This window comes from Syngnathus floridae, chromosome 7 (assembly GCF_059516105.1).
Source record: "Syngnathus floridae isolate MCC-2025c chromosome 7, RoL_Sflo_1.0, whole genome shotgun sequence".
Lineage (NCBI taxonomy): Eukaryota > Metazoa > Chordata > Actinopteri > Syngnathiformes > Syngnathidae > Syngnathus > Syngnathus floridae.
The window spans coordinates 7,653,589-7,679,443 of NC_142419.1; the positions used below are offsets into that span (position 1 = coordinate 7,653,589).

Below are 25,855 nucleotides of genomic sequence, written 5' to 3' on the forward strand. Positions count from 1 at the left end.
ATTTCAAAAACATAGCCTAGCCCAACAAGCACTATAGAAAATTGATGTGTATTTTCCTGATATTTTATGCCAAATATTTGCTGGTAATGACTGTAGTTTGATCAGAACTCTTTCTTGAAAATTCCCATAATTTTTAAGAAATTTACATTTGCTCAAATTATATCATGCTAATGATTTCTAAGAAATATATATATATATATATATATATATATATATATATATATATATATATATATATATATATATATATATATATATATATATATATATATATATATATATATATATATATATATAGGAAGTACACATATCACACCACATCACTATTTGAATGAATCTCCTCCATTGTTTACATTTTCCAATATTTGAAAACAGTCCAAGAAAATCTGAGTCACATAACTGGTGAGCTATTTTTAAAAATTGTCATCGAGCGTGGTCCTTGGGGGCTATCTGGTATATCCGGTGCAAGTGTAGATTGGATTGCTAGCTGATGTAAAGAGAACCTGAATTTTATGTACTGAAAAATAGTTCTACAGATGCAGTATCATCATCCATCCTCGAGAGGGAGCATGTTTCCCAATGTGCCATGACTTTTCCCTTTTCTTTGCATCCTGTAACTAGCGCCAAATTATAAAATATTTACGCTATCTGTAAGCATTTTCCAATATTTCCCCATGAAAGTGAAGTCATGTAAACGGGGCCATACGTTTTAAATTCCCACTGGCTTCTACATTCAGGTTTCGAGTTACTCTAAACTAGTTTTCTTTGGAAGCGAGGAATGGACTAAATGCGGTGTGGGTTTTTTCCTTCACCAAATGCGTCATCCAAACATCACACAAGAAAACATTCTGACGCGATCGAACCATCCAAAGCACCGATTACGTCACCACAGTCACATGAACACCATCAAGCGTTACGCAAGTATGCCGGAGTGTGACACGCTTTAGACAACTTTTTGACGGCATTGTCGCGATTATTTGCCAAAGGAGGTGGAATTCTAACAATAACGTTTGCTAAATAGTCGCTACAAAGCCTTTCACGTAAACAGCTTTATCGAGCACGTGGTAAAACTCCTGTTTGCATGTCGCTCCTTAGTTCTTGTCATATTTGTGCGAACATAAACTTTTCCTTCCTCGAATAGTTGCGTTAAGTCCTAGAACCAATGCTCGTTGCCTTTATTTGGATTGCTTTGTAGAGAACTTTACTTTGAATGTAGTGAAAGACTCGATTTTTGGTGACATTTGCACTCATATTCATATTTGTGGACGATTTCCATCGTCATCGATCCCGTCCAATGAGCCACATTCCGTGTTTTTGACGGATCCCCGTGGCATTGGTGTGTGTGGGCGGTTACTCGGCTCTGCGTGATTCACAAACCTTATTTGTTCCTACTACTTTGAGCGCCATCTTGTTCGGAACTTCTACCCACTAGTTTGCACTCAAGGGGGTGTCCGGTTACCCCGCTCCTGCCCTCCTTAGCGCGGGGATATCTCGCTCTTTCTCTCATTTGCTTTTATCCCGCAACAGGCTTTTCTTGCGTTCGCTTACATCGCCCCCTCTGCTTTTTTGTTTGCTTTTGGATTGAGAATCTTTCCAAGCGGACAGAAATGAGCATCGAAACGCTTTTGGAAGCCGCCAAGTATTTGGAATTGCAAGCCCAACAACAACAGAGAGCACGTGGTAAGATGTTGTCTTTTTACTTTCGTTTATTTTTCAGTTTGGGGTTTAACTTCACCCACCACGTAATCGTCATCTTAAAGTTTGATTTAACAATTCGCTTTCTTTGTAACCGCCGCTGATGCGTGAATGCCTAATAACATTAGAGTGCACGTTTGTTATTGTTGTTGTTGTTGTTTTTTTCATGAACCCGTAGTATAATTGAGTAATTGTGTGTATGTGGACGTGTTGGGTTTTTCTGATTTCACCATCGAGGTGATCGTGAGAATGGGCGGTGTCACGACGTCGCGCGGCTCACATGACGTTTTCCTGTCAGTTTCCCACACACTGATAGTTACTATGTCTTCCGTCTCTCGCAGTGTGGACGCGAGCTTTTAAACCAGCCTGCCCGCCACAGGCTGCAGCATTGGCTTGTTTGTGTTTAGGGAAAATAAAAATAGTCTCCCGAGAGCGGGCTGTCTGGCGATGACGTGTATAATCCAGACACGCCCATTTCACCACGTGCACGCCGGGCAACCCCTCTCGAAGATTGTTTCTGGCGAGAAGATGAGTCACTACAGCACAAAGACGCGATGCCTAAGCAGAAAAACCGCCACATGCATAGCGAGTGGAGATTTTCAGTTTTTATACAGAAGTAAATAACTTATATTTTTTATTTGTGAAAATAATATAAGTATTGTATTGTGATGCTCCACGTAGAAGCTTCCTTTGTTTTGTTGCATGTTTATCCCTTTCACCCATTTTTTTTTTTACCTTTATTGGGTAAAGGTACATACATTGGTTAAAATTCTCCACACTCCACTTTACAAAAATATGCCAACGTTATACTATTTAATTCGAAGCTCATAACAAAAGCTCGGGACTCAAGAAAATTGGAACACAAACCAAATTTTTTGTTTAATAATTTATATTTAATAATTTATAAAAATCAAATCAATAAAATTAAAAATCCACCCACTCGTGTTGCTTGATAGTATAGTATAGTACAGATTTGTGTAAAAATATGGAATTTACCATACTGTGACATAGATCTAAGCTCAACAGCAGCGATGTTAAAAATAGTTTTTATGTATCTGTTTTAACCAGACACCAGTGCTACATATGTATATTATTTTTGTGACATTTTAACGCTGTCAGAGGAGATGGACAGATTAATTAGATTTATGATGGACGGCCCTAAAATCTGAAACAAATAAACTTGACATTGTAGTTTGACGTTGTACTGCGAGATTTGTCTGATGTAAAATATTTCCACGTCAAATCTGAGTTGTTGCTTGTTGGAGATGTTTACTGCATTGGAGTGAGCTTTCGACTTCATCCACGTGGCTCCACCTACACATTGCTCAATTTGGGTGGATGTCTTGCTCCTCCTCATCCTGCTGTTGCTGCTGTGCAGCAAGCAGGTCATTGCATGTAGGCAACTAGGCCAGTTTTGCTACGTGCTGGAGTTATGTAATAGTCCATGTTTAAGAAGGCCTTCATATGATTTCACTTTTAGCTTGTAGAAACATCTGCCATAAGACTTTCTACTGCACAGAACTCTACGTTGTATGTCATAGTTCACCATTAGAAAGTGCATTTTTTACTCTCAATGCATTGATTTTTAGCTTCAACCAGATGTAAAAATGCTACTGAATGTAGCGGTCTTAATGTGGCTTTTAGTCATCGCGTTCCTTCAATGACATCACAGATGCCATAGCAACAAGACAGACCTTTTCATTAAGTTCCATACGTCACGGAGGAATTGCTTAGGATTGGATAGGATTGCATTTAATATTCAAACTTTGAATGCAGAAACACTGCATAAGCTTCTTTGCCACACGTGTTTGTGTGTGTTTGTTTGCGTGTGTGCACGCATGTTCTGCATATGGTGGCCTCAAAACACCTTACACAACGGCTCCATGGAGCATGGTGGTGACTGGCCATCAATTCATTCATCTCCTTTTTAATTTCCATCATTATTATTCACGTGAGTTTAACACTAAGTCAGCTGCACCTCATTTTCACTTAAGTGCTTTGCTGTGTCAAAATAAGGCGATTACAGCTCATGTTAATGTGTGGGCCTGGTGGGTAGTAATTGTGTGTGAGTCAGTATATAGAGTCAGTGCCCTGTGATTGAATATTTTCCAATGTGTATGAAAGTCTTGCCGAAAGTCAGCTGGACTGGACTCCGGCCTGCGACCCTCGTGAGGACTAACAGTACATTCTTTGCAGACTATGTTAGTTAATGGCTGGTTGGAACACTTTTTTAAGGTGTTAAATCAAATGTCGTGACAAATATATAACGGGAAGTGTTTGTTATCCACAGAGGATGAACTGAAAGAGAAGCTGCGTCTGGATCTGCTGACGGAGCAAAGACTGACCGATGTCAACAAGTACAACTGCCGAGGCCACATCAACAATGTTTTTAAAGCGGACGAGCTTATTACTGAGCGCCCCCCGGCTTCCATACCGCCCTCCCTACCTCCCCCCTCCATGTCCATCGCAGTCATCCCCATTCCGGTGGTCAAACCCGACCCGGCAGCCTCGCCTTCTCTCCCTGTGGCCTTGCTCTCCCATCCTGCTGCTCCCAATCTAGGCTCCCCCAAAAGGGTGCCTCCTTCTCCTCAAGAACAAGGTGTCGTAGCTCCACCGCGTTCTCCCCAGCCAAAACCGGATGACCAGAACCACAAACTGCCCTCCCAGAACCATCAACATCACCCAACGCAGCTCCTTGCTCAAGCCAACAGCACTAACACGCAGCAGCAGACGGCGCACCAAAAGCTCCAGCGCTATCCAGGTTCTATCGTCTCGCCCCCCCATCAGCCTGCAATGCTCCCGCAGTCCCTCCAGCCAGCACCCTTGGTGAACGGCCTTGGCAGTCGGGCCAGTCCTCCTGATGACGGACGCCTACTCGACCAAAAGAAACGACCTGGGGGGTAAAACCATCAAATATCTACAAAATGACATTCAACTTGGTGGTGGCGATTATGCTTCAGTGTTATTACACTTACCTTTCAGACTGACCACAACCTCTTCCGGGTCGCTGGTCAGTGGCCAGTTTTATTTTTGGGAAGTGTTTAATTTATTGTAATGCATGCAGCAGAGCACTGTCAGGCTGAGACTGAGCTGAATTGTCACTTCTCAACATTCTTGTCACACAGGCATGAAAAGAATTTACTTATTGTTAAACAGAACCAAACTTACAAAAAATGAAGTGATGACACGTAAGATGATGACGGTCTCTTATGGATTTAAATGCAATTTTGATTACTTGGGGAAACTGTTTCTCATAACACACTTGAAGAGGCTGCTGCTCCTTTTGGAATATGTGTCACAAAGACAAAAAAAGCTAAACACACACCCAGAGTTAATCCTTTTAGTGTGATGAGCTTTGCTCTCACGAGTTGTGTTTATATAATGCGCAATGACTGGACAACCAATGAAGGTTTTAGACTTTTGCTCTAGAAATTATAGATAGTTGACCTCAGTGTCATTTGATTTTGGAGGTATCATTTTATTTCCCACTGGACAACATTACATTGTCACAAATACATTCTGACATATGGTTCTCAAATCACTCTTGTCATGTATGAATCTGAAAATCTGAATGTGTTCTGATCTGTTCTCCAGGGCGGGTACAAGAGAAGTGCATAACAAGCTCGAGAAACACAGGTGAGTTCAAGTGCCTCCTCAAAAATGATCCTTTTATTTATTAGTCATCATTACAGAATGTAAACAGTCCAAAGAAGTCCACTGGCGGCGTGGATTCAAGTGTGCGTGTGTCATGTGTCCATCAGACGAGCCCACTTGAAGGAGTGCTTTGAGACCCTGAAGAAGAACATCCCCAACATTGATGAAAAGAAGACCTCCAATCTAAGTGTGTTGAGAAGTGCTCTGAGATACATCCAGGTAGGAAACAGACTGACACTTGATTCCGATTCTGTTGCTGTCAATTGCATCACAAATCAGTTTCGGCTTAGAATTACACAGTGACAAAACTGGTCAACTAGTGTCCTTTTTTTGAATAGCTATTTCAAGTACCTACAACTGCACATATTTGAAATAAAACCTAAATCAAATAACCTCTTTCAGTACTGCATTAAAATGTAACTAACATGATTGCATGAACGAAATGGGATTTAATCAGCCATTTACAATATTTCTTTTGCTGGCTACTGTTATATTGGTGCTCATTTATAAAATAAAACAAGCACAAAAAGCAGCTGGAAAGGGCTATGGTACACACCAATGATTTGAAAAACAGCATGTCATGTATTGGCTCTACAGTCCACCGCTGAAAGGTTTAGCACCTTGTTTACTGTACATGACGGCCACATGATACACACCCCAACCCTGCAGTATTTTCACCAGTGTCACTTTTCTTTGCAGAATACAGAATCTCAAAAACAGGTGGGAGACCAAGACAAAGACAGATTGTGAATCCTCAAATGATCCAAAATTACTGGAAATTGCTCTTAGAGAGGGGAAATGTTGACCAATGCTTGTCACATGCAATATAATGCGCCACACACACGTCGTTCCAAGTAACTGCTTCAAAGTTGGCATCTGACTTCAACTTTAAAAGGCCCCAAAATCTCACTTTGTTCATGACCACGAGTGGTAATAGATCACTTGGAACAAAAATTTAGAACAGGGTCTACATACTTTGCCGTTAGCCTAAAAACTGTACCATGTGTGCACACAGCATTCTTCAAATGGTTGTGATACAGCATTCTCAGAATGTCTGAATGTGATCAACATTTTCAAAAAGCCTTTTTTTTTTTCATGTTGGTGCTCACAAAAAAGACATCACAACTTTGTTACTGTCTCTGAGTTGACTGTCTTGGCGGCGTTATTAGAACAAGAATGCATATAATCAAATATTTTTTATATCGAATCAGGTGTCTTCTAACTATGCAAAAAAAATAGTCTAAATATTTCAAATTAGAGATCGTTGCTCATAAATGGGGCCGAAGACTCAGCCCAGGCCCACTAGATGTTATACAACGTTTCATTTCATTGAAATTGGGCACTTAGACTTGTGAATCCAGCCTTATGAGTATGGTGCAATGTGCGAGCAATATGCGCCATGTTTATGGCTTACAATGTAATGACCGGGCAAGTTACAAAGTCCACATTTGGCCTGGTTTTAACACTTTCAGACTGTAACATTACATGGATCTTTTTTTTTTTAAACCCCCCCCCTCTTCCTATGTTTATCTTATGCAGAACTCAACTTCAATGTTTCTCGCACATTTTATCACAATAACAACAACAACACAATTCGGCTTCAGACGGTCAAAATGTTTCGCAACCAAGCTGTTCCCGTAGAATAGAATAATGTCCTTCCTGAGGGCTTCTGGAAAGTATTCGTCTTTCCCTTTTTGATGCTGAAGAGGCTGGTACGCTCGATGCCGAGTTGCTGCAGTCTGACTGTCAATAATAAAGAGGGAAAGTAGGGCACGGTGGGTGCAGAGTGTTTTACTCATTACTCCTCCCACTAGTGGAGAATGACCCACCTTCTCTGATCAACAAGTGAGCAACACATATTCAAAACAAAATAGTGAGGGGGACCAAAAATTTGACAGATTCTTGTCAAAATAAGTGTCTGTGGGCACACTCTTACAACCATTAACCAAACTTATGTACTGTAAATGCACACTGACTGCCCAAGCATTGACTTATTCTGTGGTCATGTCCCAAAAGGGAGCTCAGGTGAGGTTCCACTAAGAGGCTTAAAGTTGAGCATATGTGCTGTTGCATGTTCACTGGTGTGCGTGTGTTTTAAGATCTACATGGCAAATCAATCATGTACTTGACATGCATTTTTTTTATAGTCAATTGCTGCTTCATGTCATTTCTAGTTTTGTAGTCGCCCTCCAAGTCAATAACAAGTGTGAACGGTTTACTTCATTCTGCCAGTGAGTCATCTCTTATGTGAGGAAAGGATTTTCAGACCAAGGTGTTAAGATTTTTGGCAAAGATTTGGTTTTGTTTAATGCTGTCGTTGTGAGTCATTTGGCAGCTCTGACCTACATCCTTAACTTTGTCTCTTTGACATACAACAATGGCTTTCCATGTAACAAGAAAACTGTAAAGGCGCGCCCGTAGAGGCTGAAAAGTAATCTCCAATGCAGTCCTCCCACATGCTCCGCCCCTCCCTTATGGGCCTCTCTGAGCTTTTAAGGCCACATGAGCAGCGAGCACATGGCTAGCTGGAGCCGTGTGACGTCATCTGCCTGTGCTGCTCCTCCACCCAGTGCTGCAGCAGTTAGGCAGGCAGGAATCGGGAGCACTCGCAGTTGGAGCTGCCAGCTGTGGGCAGGGAATGCATAGCAGTAAACACGGGGGCTCGCGTTCCCCTCCTCCATGACCACTCGACGTCGTTCTGCTTGCTTTGTTCCCAAAAGCCACAAGGAGCTGGAGTATGTTTCGTGAATGTGCACTTCATATTCAGTTGGAGGCCCCTGACAGTATCTTATTTTGCTGGTTTGATCTTTATGCTAATATCTCATAGCAATCAATTTTTAATGTTGCTTGTCCTCATTAGGGCTCCCATTGCGAGTGTGGTGGGGGTCCACTCTGGACTGTTTTGAGTTAGGTTTTAAGTCACATAAACCTGGCATTTGAACAGGGGTGTGTAGACGTTTTCTCTGCACTGTAGAATAAGAACAAGAAAGTGATTTTCCACACACAAAGCTTTTCCTGTGAGCTGCCACGCACCACGTGAAGTTGCAGCTGGAAGGCATGGCCAGATGAGGCTTTACGCTCAGCACACAGTCACAAGACCTCAAGCCGGGGCGGAGATATCCGGCTTTAGCAGCGTGTTTGCAACGTGGCCTCGCACGCCGCTGGCCCTTTAAGACGGCGCCCTATACGCAGTACAGCTTGTCCTCCTCAACTGCTGCGAGTGAGTCGGGGAGTAGACTGCCCGCCCCTCCCCCCTCAGTGAGGCCATGTGCGCTGCGCTACCCCCCACCCCACTGGTTGCTTGTGACAGCCAGCTCGACCAGTGTTTACCTTACACACACCCTCGCACTCAATGCGGCCGATTCCTCGCTGATCTAGATTACCGCGCAAATAAGGTTGAGGGTGGGCCTTATCGCTCAGGAATTGTGTGAGTGTGTGTGTGCGTGTGTGTGCGTGCGTGTGTGCGTTTGTGCGTAAGGGCAGGAGCGCTGGTGTCAATCATGCGGTAGGAAACAAAAGGTGCTTGGAACCCGATGTCCTAGCAACACGGCGATACGATTAGCAGGACGCCATGTGGGAGCCATCTGCCTCCAAGCGGCTTCTCGGGTTGCGTGCGTTTCTACGGGGACGGCCGCATTTGTTGTTGTCTCTGCCACGTGCGCGCACACATAGACGCACAGTAGTGAAGTGGGTCTCTGTGTTTGTGGAGCACCTCGCCCGTTCCCTCCTTGACTCATCGTTTGTTTGAGGCGAGGCAAGGAGGTGGGTTCTCGTGTCAATCCAAACGAAGTCTTTTTGTCCTTCTACATTGTGAGGGACTTAGTGTCAGTCTAGTAACACTTTACGTCTTGTTCAACGTTGTAAATGGGTTGTCATGGAAACCTGTGTGTTTCCTTGACAACCAGTGATGACGAGGGATGCGTCAAATCGTGTCCTTATGTGAGTGAGTCCACTTGTCCTCACTCGTCAATAATGTCGTGGGGATGAGTTGGAGCCACTGACTTTCGGCCAGAGGCGAGTGCACCCTGGATTGGGCGCCATTCAGTCACAGATTGAGTCAAGCACTCATCCCCATTGACATTCACACGTATGAACAAATGTGGAAAGAAGGTGCAATACCAGCAGAATACTTTCACAACTGTGTCCAGAGCATTTAAATGTGACGCAGAAGGAACGGCGCTGGAGTTCAAACTGTCGCCACCTTAAAACTTGCTATTAGCTTTGTAGGCATTTTGAAAGTAATTTTATTCGCTGTAAGAACTCATAATAAAATTCAACTTCATGTATATTTTATTGCGTTGATGTTGTCGATTAGATGTGCAAACTAAGACATTACAGCAAACACAAACTTGTTCACACCATCGTTAGTAATTCAGTGCGACTCAGCATATCCGATCAGATTTTTTCATTTGCTCCATGCTTCACTGAACTAAAGTTGTGCATATTGTCACCCACTTTCATGCAGTCTAGTTGAATTCTTAAGATTTGATGTTGCCTGTGCAACTGCACAACTGCATTGTGTCTGCCACGGAACGGCAGGCGCCACTAATGCTGGATGAAGATAAGGGGGACGGGTGCCCGCCTTTTTCCAAAGAACTCATGTGTTGTACGTACGTGCGCCGCTTGACTAAACGTGCCCTTTAAACGCACAAACACGCGGTGACTGGCCCATACATTGAACACAAGCAGGAAGTCCACCCAATCAGGAAATGCTTTTATGACCCTGACTCAGTTCATCGGTAATCGACTTCACGCCGTGTCTTCCCATTGAGGGCACATGGATGTAGATTTGCGTAAACAAGTCAACAACTTACATGCTCTTATTTTGTGCTCACACAGCTACTTCTCATTTGTTAGTAGGTTTTGATTTTAGTGTTGCGTGTCAGCTGACCTGCAGCTCAAGGGGAAACTAGGTCACAGAGTCATTGGCTGGAAGCACCGCCCACTTTCCATCCCCTTCCACGCCTCGTCTTGTATGTGTGCTTTTGCTCCATAACCAAAACGGCTTCATAACAATGACTTGCATTTGCAATTTTCCCCAATACTTTATTAGATCAATATTGTTTAAAGGAATTAATTCACTCATAAATAGTACACGTTGTTGGCAGGAGTCCACACCTGCAATTTCAATAGAATCAAGAAGTTGCTTATTAGCAAACACATAGCAACATGCCACCTATATTATTTCACTTAACAGTTCAAGATTAGTGCTGGTCTGCAGTGTGCCAAGTCACATTCTTGTTAGAAGAAGCTTTTATCAATCCCACAACCGAAATTATATTTTTGTAGGAGCCACATTTGCGCACAAGTATAAGAATATCAAGGAATAAAAAAATCCAAAGAATCAATGTGCTTACAGTAGCTATAAAAAGTCTACACACCCCTGCTCAGTACCAAGTTTCTGTTATATATGAAAAAAATACACTATTAATGTTTTTGTTTTTTTAATGCAGTAGTGTATTGTTCTACGGGCACTCATGACTTTGTACGCTGGCAGACGCTGAAGCGCAAAGAGAAGGAGTACGAGCACGAAATGGAGCGTCTGGCCCGTGAGAAGATCGCCACGCAGCAGCACTTGGAGGATTTGAAGAATGAGCTGAGCCAGTGGATGGACGTGGTGGAGATCGAGCGTGTGCTGCGGCAGACGGCGCAGCCCGAAGAGGACCAGGCCTCCACTTCCACAGCCTCAGGTGGGCAAAAAAAAACAACAAAAAACAGTTGACAGCAATGATGGACACAGGACAGATAAATATTGATAGTCCTGTAAAGGTAGCCGCTGCCGTTTTAATGTCTTAATGGGCCTCCTGTGATCCTCAAATTAAAGACAGCGTTAAAACAATAATCAGTCGTACACTATCGGATATTTTTAGAATTGATTCTTCTTGCGACAATTAAATTTTATTTTGTACAAACATCTTTTTTCCCTCCTATTGTTTATTTTAGATTGTTTATTCATTAAATGACAACTAAACAACAATTAAGCAATGTGACACTACAGCGATCGATGCTCATTGTTTTCCAAAGTAAAAGCAATAGTTTGCAAATGTCTCATTATAATTAAACACAAAAGATGATTAGTCTGCTTTCATGGACAACAGAAATCCAAGAAACTTGTCTGGTATCATTTTGGGAAGTGTCACACTGAATACTTAAAAAACTGAAAGGCACACTGTGTTATTTAATAAGTTGGTCAAGTGACATTTGTGTGTGCTTGCAGAAGGCGAAGAGGTGATGGACGAGGACGACGAAGATGAGGAAGTGACGGCGCGACCTCCGAGCGAGTCGCCTGCCATCCCTCAGGCCCACAAAACCGAAAGTCTCCACCAGACGCCTCCCGTCCGCTCCTTGACTTTGACAGCCCCCACCCCTTCCTTCATCGCCCATCACGTGTCGGCGCTGCATCCGCCGCCCAAACCCCCCGCCCCCGGTGCAGCCCCCTCCACTGGCCAGCCCACTTTACACCCCACCGTCATCGCCCACGCGTCCGCCTCGCACCCGTCCGTCATCCAAGCGGTCAACCACGTCATCCAGGCTGGGGGACCGAAACATATCGCGCAACTGGCGCCGGGGCAGCCGTCTATTGGCCACATCACTGTGCACCCGGTGGCCCACCTGAGCTCCCACCTCCCAACCCTGTACCCCCAACCGGTGGCCGTCACGCAGCCCGCCTTGATAAGCCACATTGCGCACACTCTGGGCCACGTCAACGGCGCCGTCAGCCAGCCTCCTACCGGCACCGCCATCGTAGGCAAACAGACTGTGGTGGCCCACCACCCGCAGCTGGTGGGCCAAACTGTCCTCAACCCTGTCACCATGGTAACCATGCCATCTTTTCCCATCAGCACTCTGAAGCTCGCCTGAAGCTGCTCAGCGACACCCCTCCGTACGAGACCGCCACGCCGACAGCCAAGGAGGGCTCAGTGGATCAACACCCTCACTCGTCATGTCTACTGCTTCAGTCAGGGACAGGAAGGACCTGCTGGGGCGGACCAATAGCAGGGCTCGACGTGACTCATCCCGCCATAAGCAGCAGGTTGAGAATGGGAGTCAACAGAAGCCCCGCCCCTCTGCCAGCACACTCGTGCTTATCTGCCGCATTCAAATTGTGGACTGGATCCACTCTGTTGGTGTGGAGCTGCAGTCCTCAGGTTCGTGCGTGTGGCAATACCGCCCCCCGCTGTCCACTAAGGTTCTGTATCTTAGCATACGCACTCACTGCTCTACAGCTTTTGTGTTGGCTCGTTGAGTCATGTGTTTACACTAAACCGTTGTTCCATTGTTTCCCAACCTTGATTGAGCCAAATCATCTGACTTGATGTTTTCACATTTTAGAAACAAATCTCATGGCACACCACCAAACATAAATTTCACCCAAACTAAATATGCAAGGTATTTATGTACCTTCTCTCATCCAGTGGAATAACATTTCAAGGTATTTGTCGTCAAATAATTTTAGAACTAATTATGTGAAATTGGACAATTTGTAGCAGAATACCTGTTGAGCTTTTGGCACACTGGTTGGGAATCAATGCTCTAAATAATAAATGGATGCAGAAACCGGTTCAACCTCCCAACTCTTGTATGGGATTATTAAAATTTCAGTCAACTACGGAAGTGACACATTTGGACTGTAAATACTAGATCATTTGACGTTACTAGCACTGTGAAACTCAAGAATCCAAGCTGTTTAACATGGCATGAACCACGTACAACATGCTAGGCTCTCTGTTGTGATTTGAGATACAAATGAACCCGCCCCCCCACACCTTTTTTTTAATTAATGAAAAATATGTACATTATGTTAACTATCATCTGTATGTAAACTTTTTGTCACTTGTAATTCTCAAGTTCTGTCTCCATTTGTTTTTTTTTTTGGGACCATGTACTTACCTTTACGAAGGTTACAAAACATGACATTTGGCCATTGTGCAAAATATTCTGTGTACTTAACGAAATTTGTCTGGTTTGTTCCCATTCCAAGTGATTGGAATTGCGAAGATAAAGCTTTAGTTGTTGCTCTTCAGTCTATGTGCTAATAAGCCTGGAGCAAATAGGTTTGAAATCATGATGGAGCCCAACACAAAATGTCTAAAAGTGGTCAGTGGTGATGACACTGGAAGACATGAACAATATTACACGTGTGTTTTCCCTATGGCGAAAGTTGTATTTGTAAATAGCCTGTAAAAGCTGGGCTGAATTAGATTTCACTATTCTGAAAGACGCTGGGAAAATTATATGGAATAAGAACTATATAAAACATGACTTAATAAAAGGTTTTTGTTTGAAAATGTCTGGAGCTTTATCTTGTTTAATTTGGTAAAAATTACACTTTCCTCATCTGTTTTGCCACAGGTCACAGTTTTGGAATAATTGGATATTCTCATTAGAATGCATTACTTCTCATTAATACATTGTTCTAGACTAAAACTAAAAGTATCCACACAGAAGGACATCGGAAATATTACAGAAATGTTCATGTATAGTAAGTCTTTTTTTTTTTTTAATTCAAATAATGACCTTTATATTTTTAAGTGAAAAAAATGTTTTTTTGGTGAAAAAAATACATAATGTAAGGCCTTTTTTTAGTCAAAAAAAAGATCATGTATACATAATCTTTTTTTTTTTTAACTAAAAAAAGGGGTGTCGAACTCCAGTCCTCGGGGGCCGCGTTCCAATATGTTTTCCAAGTTACCCTCGTTATACACACCTGAGTGAAAAGATCAGTTCATTTTTACGTCCTGCAGGAGCCTAACTTTTGACACAGGTGTACTTAACGAGGGAATCTTGGAAAACATGTTGGAATGCGGCCCCGAGGACTGGAGTTTGACACCTGTGACCTTTGACCATGATATTTCCCTAATAAAGTGGCCTCTTATTAGGTACACCTGAAAATGGCGGTGTACCTAATGGAGTGTCCGAGAGACGTCACAGATCAACCAGCCAATCAGAAAGTGGGGGTGAGGGCGGGTGTGGCACTTTCCACTTTCAGTTAAACCAGGGGTGTCGAACTCCAGTCCCCGGGGGGCCGCGTTCCAATATGGTTTCCAAGTTACCCTCGTTAAACACACCTGCGTGAAAAGATTTTGATCATTTTCATGTTCTGCAGGAGCCCAATTTTCACACAGGTGCACTTAACGAGGGAATCTTGGAATACATGTTGGAATGCGGCCCCCGAGGACTATACATTGTATAGTGAGGCTTTTTTTTAGTGTAAAAAATGATCAGGTATATCAGTTTCTGTATATTCTCCATTTTCAGGTGTACCTAATAACAGGCCACTTTATTAGGGAAATATCATGGTCAAAGGTCACAGGTGTCAAACTCCAGTCCTTGGGGCCGCATTCCAACATGTTTTCCAAGATTCCCTCGTCAAGTGCACCTGTGTCAAAAGTTAGGCTCCTGCAGAACGTGAAAATGACCTGATCTTTTCACTCAGGTGTGTATAACGAGGGCAACTTGGAAAACATATTGGAACGCGGCCCCGAGGACGAGTTCGACACCCCTGATGTATAGAAAGGCTTTTTTTAGTAAAAAAAAGACCATGTACACTAAAGCTTTTTTTTTCTAATTAAAATAATGACCTTTTATTTTGTTGTGATTTTTTTTTTTACAATGTATATAAGGCTTTTTCTTAACTGAAATGACCATGTAAATAACAGGCTTTATTGTTTGAAAAAAAGTGCCTTTTTTGTTTAAAAAACTGGCCATGTAAATGGCTAAGGCTTTTTTAGTAAAAAGAAATTATAGTAAGACTTTTTTTTTTATTTAAAAAATGACCATGTAGAGTAACACCTTTTTTTAATTTAAAAAAAAGATCATGTATTGTAAGGCTTTTTTAATTAAATAAATGACCATGTATGTAAGGCTTTTTTTTTCTTCAAATGACCATGTATAGTAAGGTTTTTTTTGTGTGAAAAAATGACCATATATAGGAAGGCTTTTATTTACAAAATTACCATGTACGTATAGTAAGGCCTTTTTTTTTTTTAAATTAAACAAATGATCATGTATTTCAAATTGTAATTGTATTTTTATTAGCATTGTTTTTTGTTAGTTTTTTTGTTTTTGCATATTTTCCCCGGTCTTTCAATTTGCATTTATACATTATAACATAAATATACTTGAAGCATGAAATAAAAAATTAACTACGACAATATGTGACACAAAAGTAAATATTGCCAAAGAATAAAGGGTGGAGGACAACAGGACGTTGTGCTGAATTACAACATGAGGTTTGTAATCACATTGTTCAGAGTACTAGCATTAAAAATATTAATAATAATGCACGAAGTTAATGAACTTCAAATGATAACGTTAACATTTGTCATAAAACGTGAGCTAGAAATTAAATTCCAAAGTCTATAATTAACCATTACTGTATTAGATATTGCTTCAATGGAAAATTGCTTCAGTGTGTCTGTAGTTAGGATTTTAGCCATCTGCACTACCACTTTTTGAATAAAAATGCTGAAATAAATGCGTCTCCAATAAAATTTAGTGAGGTGCACGTTTAAGTGTTGCCACTAACAAAACACGGTGGCAATTTCAACTTGAAATCAAATTCATCGACAATTTCCATTCATTCAACTCATACAAAGCAGGTTAAACAACAATGTTGCAAAATAGTTTTCACGAGATAATCTGTAGAAAAAAAATATTTTTCGGTGTTGAATAAAGAAAAGACATTTGATATATTTATGTTGACTTATCGTAATAACAGCAAATAAAAATAACCTGCACCAAAGTAGAAAAAAAAACAATCTCCAAAAAAATGTTTGACAGTTTCAAGAGAAATTGATTAATTTAAATTTCTGAACAAGTGTCTCTTGTTTGTTGTTGTTGTTTTTACTCAATGATATTTTACAAAGTGGAGCATTCTTGCTTCATCCTGCCGAGTTAATGACGGGCACTGATGAGGTTGATGAGGTTGGGATGGGAGGTGAAGGTTCAAGCGGGCGACGCAGCATGTCAGTAGGCGTCCTTCCTGGTGTGCATTTGGTTCTGAATCCTCTGCAGCATCTCTTGCATGCGCCGCAACTGATGGGACACATCACAACATTACACATTACGTTACACACACTGGTGGGCACTAAAAGCCACACACAATCAATAAAGCACTGCGATTCCAATCACATGGCCTCATCTGCCGCCACACACAAGTAGCTGGTGGGTGCCAGCACCCAATATCTTTACATAATGCTTAATTTTGATAGTATAATGCTATTTGTCAACACAAAAACAAACAAAGGAACGATAACATAGAAACAATAGTGTATTTTTATTTTTTGATGGAATAAATTGGATCAGGTGTGATAAAATAGAAAATAGAGCTAAGTGTAACATCTTCTGTAATTGACGACAGCATTAAGTAAACAGTGAACCTCCACTAGATGGCAGTTCATTGTTTACGGTATTTTTTTATATGTTTTTACGTGTTGCCGCTGTAGCAGTTGTTTGAGGATTGTAATTAGAGCTATGGTTATTTCTGCTAACGCAGGGTGTTTGTTAGACAAATATATAATAAATATTCAATTGAAAAGAAGGTGAATTTCTCTTATTTGAAGAACTATCTGAGGAACATTGTGATGTTATGCTATAATAAACATTTTTATTGTAAACTTGTGGGATGGGTAAAACTATTTATAGAAGCATTTACGTATGATCTTATTATATTGTGGTGGTCCAGAACTTATCGCTGGCATCTAGCCAAACCCTTGTACTGCCAAAATCAACCCATTCAGCATGTTCATTCAATCATGAATAATGAATGCCTTGTCAAAGAGCATAAGCCATTGTATACATGAATGCATTGTAAAAAATAACATACGTGTGGTGTTGACTGACCTAGCGTGTGTAATTTGTAAAAATTATTGTACATTTACAAAAATCATGACAAGAGAATTTAGCCCGAAACCATCAATACTTATATTCTAAATGTGCAAACTTCACCATATGCTGCTGTTATTATTGTAGGCTGCATTATTGGAGCAGAATTGGTGATACACTTCGCATTAAGTTAATTTTATTCCATTGTATATGGATTCTACTTATTTTTTGTGATTATCTATGCTGAAACAACTATCTAATCACGCCAACTGCGAATGTGACCAAAAAAACATGGAGAGTGAGAAAAAGAATGAAGACCAACGAGAACACAGCAGATGGGAACCTGACAGGGGAGTGCAACCAAGTATGAGACCAGTCAGAAGATAAACAGCGAGATTATAGCTTGTAACAACATGGAGAGCGAGAACAAACAGTGAGAATGTGTCCAATATGAGGAGAAACATAGAGAAAATAAAGTGAAAACAGCCATGAGAAGTCAAAGAAGTGGCCAAGCATCAACAAAGCAATCTCATTTAAAATGTTTGCTGCTGAAACATGAGCTGCAATAGCATGAGAGCCGAGGGCCCTTAAAGGGCCTCGTCCTCCAGATGGGAGCGGGCCTGGCCGTGGCCTCCGCACTCCATCTCAAACGCGTGCGGTGCCCGATGCTCGTTATCAGCGTGCCGCTGCCCGGGAAGGAGCGGCGACTCCGTTTGGGGGTCAGCGGGCCGTACCTCTTCGTCTTTTTCCCGAATCAGCTTTTCCGTCTGACTGTCAGTGACGTCGCCCACTGCTGGGATAGGGAAGTCGGTGCCGCTCTCTCTGGTTAGCTTACTGGGGACACACATGCACACACGTGCAACATTGACATCTATATACTTTGTACTCTACCATTTTTGGGGATGTTGGGCTTTGGACTGAAGTCACAGGATGAACCTCAAATATGAATATTCTATTTCCTGATCTTGATAAAGTCTCTCATTAGCCAACAAGTAAATCATCTCAAAGCTCTTAGTGCAATCGCTAAAAATGTGAATCAACATTGTTCCAATATCTTTGCATCATACTTGCGGTTGCGCTCCTTCACAACCATGCGAGTCATATTCTGGATGCAGTGGGCTCGGTAGTTCTCGTAGTGGGTCTCCCGGGTCACGTCCTTCAGGTCCTGCATGTGACTTCGAACGAGCATGTTCCTCAACTTCACAAAGTCACAGTGTGCCGAGTTCTCAACTGCAGAAGGACCAATACGAAGATGGCAACATGCTCAAGCTGCACGTGGCACATTTGGTGTCTCAACTTTGAACTTGGGGGTGGGGGGCTTCCTTACCTTCGACGATCCCCCAAGGGTACAGACGACCTCGCACCCGCTTGCCTTTGGCTTCCACCACTGTGTTGCTGCCGATTACGGCAAATGGAATGCTGTCCTTATTGTGGGAAAAGGTAGAATGAATGAAATGTTAGGACAATTAGGGCAAAAGTGTTGGGAAACCAGGCCTCGTTGCAAACAATCCCTTATTAAGTGATAAATGCATCCCAATACTAATGTCCGTACAATATAAGGTCACCCTCTCTTTCCTCTTTGTCGTTTCTGCCTTTGCAATATTTTCGAGAGATTGCTGCAAAGACACGACACGCTTCACGGCATGATGAGCCCGCGCGAAGGGAGCCGGAGGTGGAGGCTGACTCACAACTGCTAAATCAAGAGGAGCTCAACAAGGTCACGCTCCTGTTTTATTTCATTAACCACCAACGTAGCACTGTCCTAACATCACATCGTGTGGATGGATCATCGTCGCAATGTTCAAAGTGAAAAAAAAAGTATCTTGTGGCTGCTTCAGCACAAATGGTCTCACTCTCACCTTCAACTCTTGATCTTGCTGCTTGAAGTCGTCATCTTCATCAGAGTCGCAGTCGGGGAACTGGTATATCTTAATACCATATAGCTCGATCTCTTCTCTAATCTACATCAAGTAAAGCCAACAAAAGCATTTTAGCCGCTAGGTAGAAGCCCCGGAAATATCAGTTATGCAAGAAAGAGCTCAACGGCCCCACCTTTATTTTTTTCTTCTTGACCTCACTTGGGGTGAGCGTGTCTGCTTTGGCCAACACTGGAACAATATTAACTTTCTCGTGCAAGGCTTTCATGAATTCTACATCCAGCGGCCGAAGGCTGCAAAACACAACACGAGTATGAATGAAGTAAGTCTGTGAATGCAGCAGGGAGGAGGAGGATGATTGACTGTTGGCTTGTGCAGTGACCACCAGATGCCAATAGAGGGAGCAGTTTCACCGCCGCTGTGACTTTGAATCACCCCTGAAGCACGACTTTATGCTTTGAGGTGGTCCTTACATACACATTATGGAATGATTCGAAAAGAAGAAGAGATTAACCTGAAGACAATTACTCAAGTGGAAACGCTAGTGACTGTGTACTGAAGCATTCATTTGTAATCATGTCGGTCAATCAGTGGCTGTGACCAAAGTGGGTCAAATCTGATCCATTCTCGGAGGGCAGATTAAAGGCATGGTCGTCCCTGGGAAGGACGCGGCGGCTTTCTCGTACCCGTGGCCGAAGGGGGAGATGAAGTAGAGGCAGCAGTGCACTCGGTTGTCTTGGATGTTTTTGCGGTTGAGGCCACTCTCATCCCTAAAGTATTGCTCAAACTGCTGGTCGATGTAGTCTGCCACTGGCTTCCAGCTACAGCGGAGACAAGCAGCTTCTGAGCACGCGCCCAACAAACAGCAGAAACGGACAGTGTCTGTGTCTCTGTGTGTGTAGCGTACCATTCCGTGTTGTTAACAGCATCGCCAAAGCCGGGAGTGTCTACAATAGTCAGCTTCAGCTTGACTCCTTTCTCTTCAATATCAACAGTGTGCTTGGTGATTTCCACCGTTTGCATGATCCGTTCTAAAGAATGACACAAGCACAAACAACAACTAGAAATGTGCTGGTGAGTAATAGCAGCGCGCACGCTGGAGTTCCCAAACATTCCAATTCACAAGTGGATTTTCCATCCAATAGCACTTGGCACTTTTTGCTACTGGCAAAACAAGGTCAACAAGGTGCCATTTATCAAACCTTATTCCATGTTGAGACCATCTGATTGACCTGAGGGTCACCCATTAGTAGAGCAGATTTGCTACCTTATTTTACCTTATTTATTATTTGAGGACACACGGCTGAAAATTAAAAGGAGGAATAATAATTGAGGCGGTGCTGTGCATGGTCACCTTCGGCATTGAGCAGTCTCCTGTCTTTGTATAGATCTGTGAGGAAGAGACTATTGACCAGGGTGGATTTTCCCAGGCCAGACTCGCCTAGAAGCACAGGTCCGTTCATAAGGAGAAAAGAAGCAAGAAAAAAACCCATTGAGATTTTGTGCTGGGTTTATGGTCAAATGTTGCTGCTGATTAGTCGAGACTAGACATTACCTGCCACCATGAGTGTAAAGTCAAATCCTTTCTTGACCGACTTGCGGTGCACTTGGTTGGGGAGTGTTGCAAAACCTACATATTCCTTGTCCTGATCCTGAAAAGAAAAAAAAAGAAATTAGGACGCACTGCATTCAGAGAATTGGGCACTTAAGTGGGTTGTTTCATGGGGTCTTTTGGTGACAATGTTTGGTATGTGAATAAGTCAACACAAGCACAGCGGCACCAGCAACACAAAGCAACAGTCACTTCCTGCCCCACCAGGACAACAATCAGCTTCTAAACTACACACACACACTGACGCACACACACACAGACAGATATCGTCTTCTCGCTATGTTACCTCATTATTGCTGTAAGGGTCAAAACGGGCCCACGGACTTTTGGGTCGAGAGGGACTGATGGGAAAGGGCAAGTCAAAGTCCACGCTTGGTGGTAAACTGGGCTCGCAACCTGACTCCAACTGGGCCCTTCCCGCCACAAGGGGGTGCAAACCGGACGGGGTGTGAGGGCACTCTTGACCCTCAGCTTCCCCGTCTGCATCATGAGCCTCTTGGCCATGATGGAGCTGCTGTGGACTGTGGTCACGCTCATGCTCAAGGTGCTCATGTTCTACATGACAGCAGGGCTCTTGCAAAATGTTCTCCACCTCGGAGTCATCGGAGTGGCTGGAACGCTAGACGAGTTGGGGGTTGAATGAGGAGGAACAGAAGGGGGTAGATGAAGGAGGTGGTAGATGGCAAGTGTTACTTTTTGAGAGGAGGTAAAGTACAAAGACTTTGTCATCTTACTAAGGCAGGCACAGTGTTGGGAATTTCATGATCAAGCATATTTACTTATGCACTTTTCAATGGGCTTGTTCATTAAATTAGTAAGTTCAATAATCATTTCTGTTTTTTTTCCATGCTATACGCCCGAGTTGCAGTTGACGTACAGTCTATAGAAGGTTCACAAACGCTCGTGTTTGGCTCCAGTTACCAAAGACTGGTGGCTTCCTGGCTGCCACTCAACCAAGATGAATAATGTAGCTGCCACAAGAGAGCCATCAGCCCATTTCATCTCGGCTACAGAGTGGCCCATGTGATGACTTGCACGCACATTTACATATTAGCGCTGAGTCATTAATAAAGGTTGATTTGCTCTATTTGTAAATATGTGTGATCAACACTCAGGAGACACTTGATTATGTGAACCGACACAATCAAATGAGATCCGATAGTCTTGTGTCTCGTTTTACTGATGTAGAATTTGTTCTCACATTGGCAGTGCAAGTGACGAGGCAGGCAGTGAGCGGTACCTGGTCCACATCAAGTTCCCCACTTGGATGTGGGGGAACGGGATAGGAGTCCCGCTCGTCTGATGACGACGGCATTTCATGGTCACTGTCCTCCATTGCAAGTGGGGCTAAAGTGAACTCTGCAATCTTCAACCAGAAGGGAATATGTTCGTGGAATGGTTTAATACGGAACAGAAGGGTCAAGACCACATGGTTGGAGAACCAGGAATTGAGTGAGAGTATCATCGGGCAAAACGGAGAAGAACAAAAAGGAAGGTGGAAAAAAAAAACCCATCATTGACAATATATAATCTCTCAACAATCTCTCCATAGTCTTGTCATTTTGCAGCCATCCACAGCTTTGGGGCATGTGGTGCAATTGACAGTTGCACTCTTTAGGAAATGAGTGACCTGCTTTTCTGTGCTACAACCACAGCTGAGCGATCAATGCCCAACACAGTCGTGTGACCTACATACATACAAACATGGATTTGGTCAAGCCAAAAGTAAACAAAATTAATATTTACTGCATGCTAATTTCATTTTAGTGCACAAACAATCCATGCTGTTCACACATCACACCCTTAGCTTCTGCTAATTCAGTAAAGATGAAAACTTGAAAGATCAATGTAACACCACAACAAACAAGATGACCCAATCCGGCTCACCCTCTGTGCAGAAGCAGGAGCTTTCTCACGCAGGCTACTGAAGATCTACGAGAGCTTTCGAACTTCTGTTTCGCTTCCCTCCGCAAGCTTCTCCTCAAGCAGGAAACAGGAAACGGAGGTATGAGCCTCAGTATTTATACATCACCACCACCGGATGTCGTGTCCTACATGGCCATCGACCCTCTCGGCACCCCCGGGATACTGATCACACACATTGATGAGATCCACCATTGGGGCAGTGTTCAGTACAAACATCACACTTTGCCGTTATCACACACACCGCGCTATTCAAATGAGCTACTAAACCCTTTTTTTATTTTTTTTTTATTCATCAAGTCTGAATTATATATTACAGGGATGCTAATGAACTTACTAATTAAGTAAGTTACTAATATGCCAACATAATCGTGTAGGACATTAACAATTAAGGAAGCGCTCATTTGTATGGAAATGTATGCCACACTTTTCTAACATTGTCTGACTTGCAAATGTTGGTCGTCTTCTATTCCAGCCTCTATTGTGATATACAGGGATCGAGTTAAAATTCACACAAACGCGTTTGTGTGTTTAGCTCACACTGCTCAAACTGAAAAAAAATGATGCAGTGACCAGTCAGCACTTTTTGTTGCAGAATAACAAAACGCTTAATTGTTGTTAATTATTTTCTCATTAAAATAAACTGTGTAAATAATTACACCAACTCAATAACACATATTTTAAAACTCAATACTCCTTTCTCATGTTAAGCACGACACGACCAGAACAAACCCAATGCCTATGACTAAGGGTAACATACGATCAGGCTCAACAACGCAATTAAGCAAGCAAAACCTGAGCCACTTTACAACAAAAGTCTCCAGAATGCTCAACACAATATTGACAGCAGTCATCACATTTAGAATGGACAAATTCAAACTATCTAATCAGAACGCAGGCAACAAAAGACTCCCACTGGGGCCAGTCTCATCGGAGACATGGACCAATTAAGCTTTCCCTACTTGGAGCAACTGGCATTTAAGCTCCACTTAATAATGAATTGGCCTAATTTTAGAAGTGATTAATGAAACACTTAATATTAGATGCTAAGTATGTTTCTGTTCAGGACCTCAGGCCTAAAAAAAATATCATGACAATAGAAAAAAGAAAATAAAAAATAGAAAAAATAGAAAAAAGGGTCTGCCTATTGTTGTATGCTGCTCATATTTGGTCGAACGAACCTAAAAACAAAAATTGGTAGTTAACAATTCCACCTCAACACCACAAAGGATATCATGTGACGATTACAAGTAGTCAACTTCTCATCCCAGGAAATCCATGCCCTGAATCCAATTAAAATGAAATGGACCACTCTCTTCTTAAATACTTCAAATCATGGAGCGAGGTAGTGACAGAAATCTCATAGGTACACCGTTGACCACGTAGAAACAGTCACAGTTGAATGGAAACTGTTTTCGTTGCAATCAGAGGACCAACTCCATATTTTCTTGCATTTTCAGTTCCCTTAGGCTTAATCGCCTGGTGTCCCAATAGAGAGAAGAGACGTGGAGCGTATGGAAATGCTATGATGGGACTCCCACACGGGCCCTGAGAAACAATGGAGGGACGAGAAGCCCAATTCAAAAATAAACCACTTGCAAGGTTGACTGCGGTGCCTTGTTACTGTTGGACGGTGGCAGTGGGCTTTTGCTGCAGCGCTGCTGATAGACGATGATTTGTGGCAGCTCTCAAGGGGAGGCCCACATCTAATGCTCCTTCTATGACATGGGAAATGCAAGCAGAAGCTGCCAAAAGTCGTTACCCAACTATATAATATGTTGTTAGTGAACGTCTGTGATGAAAGCAGTTTTCAGCTCTGGAGGAAACGCAGTTGACTGACTCATTTGCAATCCCACAACAATAATCACGATACTACGATTCAGTGCGTGCTAAATCATTTATGGACACCGGCGATACGGTCGCTATTTGATGTTTACGACTTTGAGACATGAATGACCTTCCCAGCAGCATCAGGAACAGAAATCTATGAAGAATTGCTTTATGAAAACAAAAGTGGGAGTACACAAGCTAAATGCCAGTGAGGTCTTTCTCTTGTGGCGAGGCCAGCGGCAGGTGGTCAAGTCAGCCATGTACACTGTGAGTGAATGCCAGCGTTGTTTGAAAAGCACCAGTAAGTCTCTGTGTGACGTCAACCTTCACAATCTCTCCAGACTTCATGTATATTCTGCCTTGCAAGTCAAATTAAGAACATCGTATATAGGTGGTGTGATTTTCAATTTCTGTTACGGTTCTACATTTTCAAACAATCATTTCAACAAAAGTAAGTATAAAACTAAGGAAAGTTTCATCGTATCAGAACGTAGCAGCATTCACCTACAAAGTCTAGCACAGACACCACCAGATGGCCGTACTATGTGTGTGTGCTCAAAGAGAAGAGGTGACGAAAATAAATATCTAATACTTCCAACATTCATTTCAGAAGATCTGTGCACTTTGCTTTTGGGTTTCATGAGTTTTGCAAACTGGTTAAAGGAATCTATGTTGGACAAGAATGTACTCTTGATGCAAGATTACAATAACAAAACTGGCAGGACACATTACACAGAAAACAATACATGACAACCAAGTGCTTTTGGGACAATTTCAGCAGACGTGGTTTGGAAAGCTCTAATTGTGTATTTATCTTGTTTGTTTAAGCGCAAAGGGACAAGCACAGCAGTAGAATTCTGCTGAGGATTCATTTTGAGCCCATGGGAGGAAGAACCAAAAGCAACCTGATCTCAATCTTGAGAGCTCCTTTAAGTGCGCCAAGTGTGCTGCTGTAATAACTAACACGAGGTGCAACACAAATTGGACAGTCAGCAAAAAAAACCAAAAAAAAAAAACAAGCAGACATGTTGCTAAAAGCACTGTGAACCAATCACACTACTTTCTGACACAGACAAAGAAGTGACAGTGACGTAAGAGATGAATGAAGAGGAGATCTTACTTCCGGTCTACTTTCATCCTTATCTGGCCTTCATAACGGCGATTACCGCAGATTGCCTAAAAAGGCTGACAGTGCCCACACACACACGAGAACTAACGCACACCCACTTGGGTCCGAGATGGAAAAGACAGTGTCATTCTGTGTCTGCGGCTCTGGGGATCATATTGCAACTGGCTTACATCGTAAGATGATGTGGTCCGGTTCCAAGACAGCAAGGGAGTTCCACTGAACCGCAGCGAAACCCTCGAGTGGCAAGTGCCAATGTTCCAATATGCACCTCTTTGATTATCGAGTTTGTGGGACTCATTTGGAGCTAAA

At 42.6% G+C, this 25,855-nt stretch overlaps 2 protein-coding genes across 4 annotated transcripts; one reads left to right on the plus strand and one right to left on the minus strand.

Moving 5' to 3' along the window:
* The first annotated feature begins 868 nt into the window (after positions 1–868).
* On the plus strand, positions 869–13,637 carry mnta (MAX network transcriptional repressor a). The gene is made up of 6 exons (XM_088380620.1): positions 869–1,680; positions 3,986–4,595; positions 5,290–5,331; positions 5,457–5,568; positions 10,847–11,039; positions 11,567–13,637. Exons 1-6 carry the CDS (start codon positions 1,608–1,610, stop codon positions 12,208–12,210), a joined length of 1,674 nt encoding a protein of 557 aa, XP_088236746.1. The 5' UTR covers positions 869–1,607; the 3' UTR covers positions 12,211–13,637.
* A 1,718-nt stretch (positions 13,638–15,355) lies between these two features.
* LOC148394991 (septin-5-like) lies at positions 15,356–22,664 on the minus strand. 3 transcript variants are annotated; one of them, XM_088380623.1, is made up of 13 exons: positions 22,552–22,664; positions 21,905–22,030; positions 20,951–21,283; positions 20,608–20,704; positions 20,407–20,493; positions 19,960–20,083; positions 19,739–19,873; positions 19,228–19,345; positions 19,035–19,136; positions 18,503–18,599; positions 18,243–18,405; positions 17,910–18,009; positions 15,356–16,386 (listed from the first exon to the last, which is right to left on the minus strand). In XM_088380623.1, the coding sequence occupies exons 2-13, from the start codon at positions 21,998–22,000 to the stop codon at positions 16,318–16,320; spliced, it is 1,521 nt and encodes a 506-aa protein (XP_088236749.1). In that variant the 5' UTR covers positions 22,001–22,030; positions 22,552–22,664; the 3' UTR covers positions 15,356–16,317. The 3 variants fall into 3 exon arrangements, with proteins under 3 accessions (XP_088236749.1, XP_088236748.1, XP_088236747.1); XM_088380622.1 differs by having other exon boundaries at positions 21,866–22,030; XM_088380621.1 differs by lacking the exon at positions 22,552–22,664 and having other exon boundaries at positions 21,905–22,144.
* Positions 22,665–25,855: the final 3,191 nt, after the last annotated feature.

What these genes read in the sequence shown, in the direction of transcription:
- mnta (XM_088380620.1), top strand. Translation starts at nt 1,608, where the DNA reads ATGAGCATCGAAACGCTTTTGGAAGCCGCCAAGTATTTGGAATTGCAA. An exon ending in CAAAAGAAACGACCTGGGGG is followed by an intron (nt 4,596 to 5,289) that starts GTAAAACCATCA and finishes TCTGTTCTCCAG; the next exon opens with GGCGGGTACAAGAGAAGTGC. An exon ending in GTGCTCTGAGATACATCCAG is followed by an intron (nt 5,569 to 10,846) that starts GTAGGAAACAGA and finishes GTACGCTGGCAG; the next exon opens with ACGCTGAAGCGCAAAGAGAA.
- LOC148394991 (XM_088380621.1), bottom strand. Translation starts at nt 22,129, where the DNA reads ATGATACTCTCACTCAATTCCTGGTTCTCCAACCATGTGGTCTTGACC. An exon ending in CTTTACACTCATGGTGGCAG is followed by an intron (nt 20,494 to 20,607) that starts GTAATGTCTAGT and finishes CTGTGCTTCTAG; the next exon opens with GCGAGTCTGGCCTGGGAAAA. An exon ending in AGCAAGATCAAGAGTTGAAG is followed by an intron (nt 18,600 to 19,034) that starts GTGAGAGTGAGA and finishes TCCCACAATAAG; the next exon opens with GACAGCATTCCATTTGCCGT.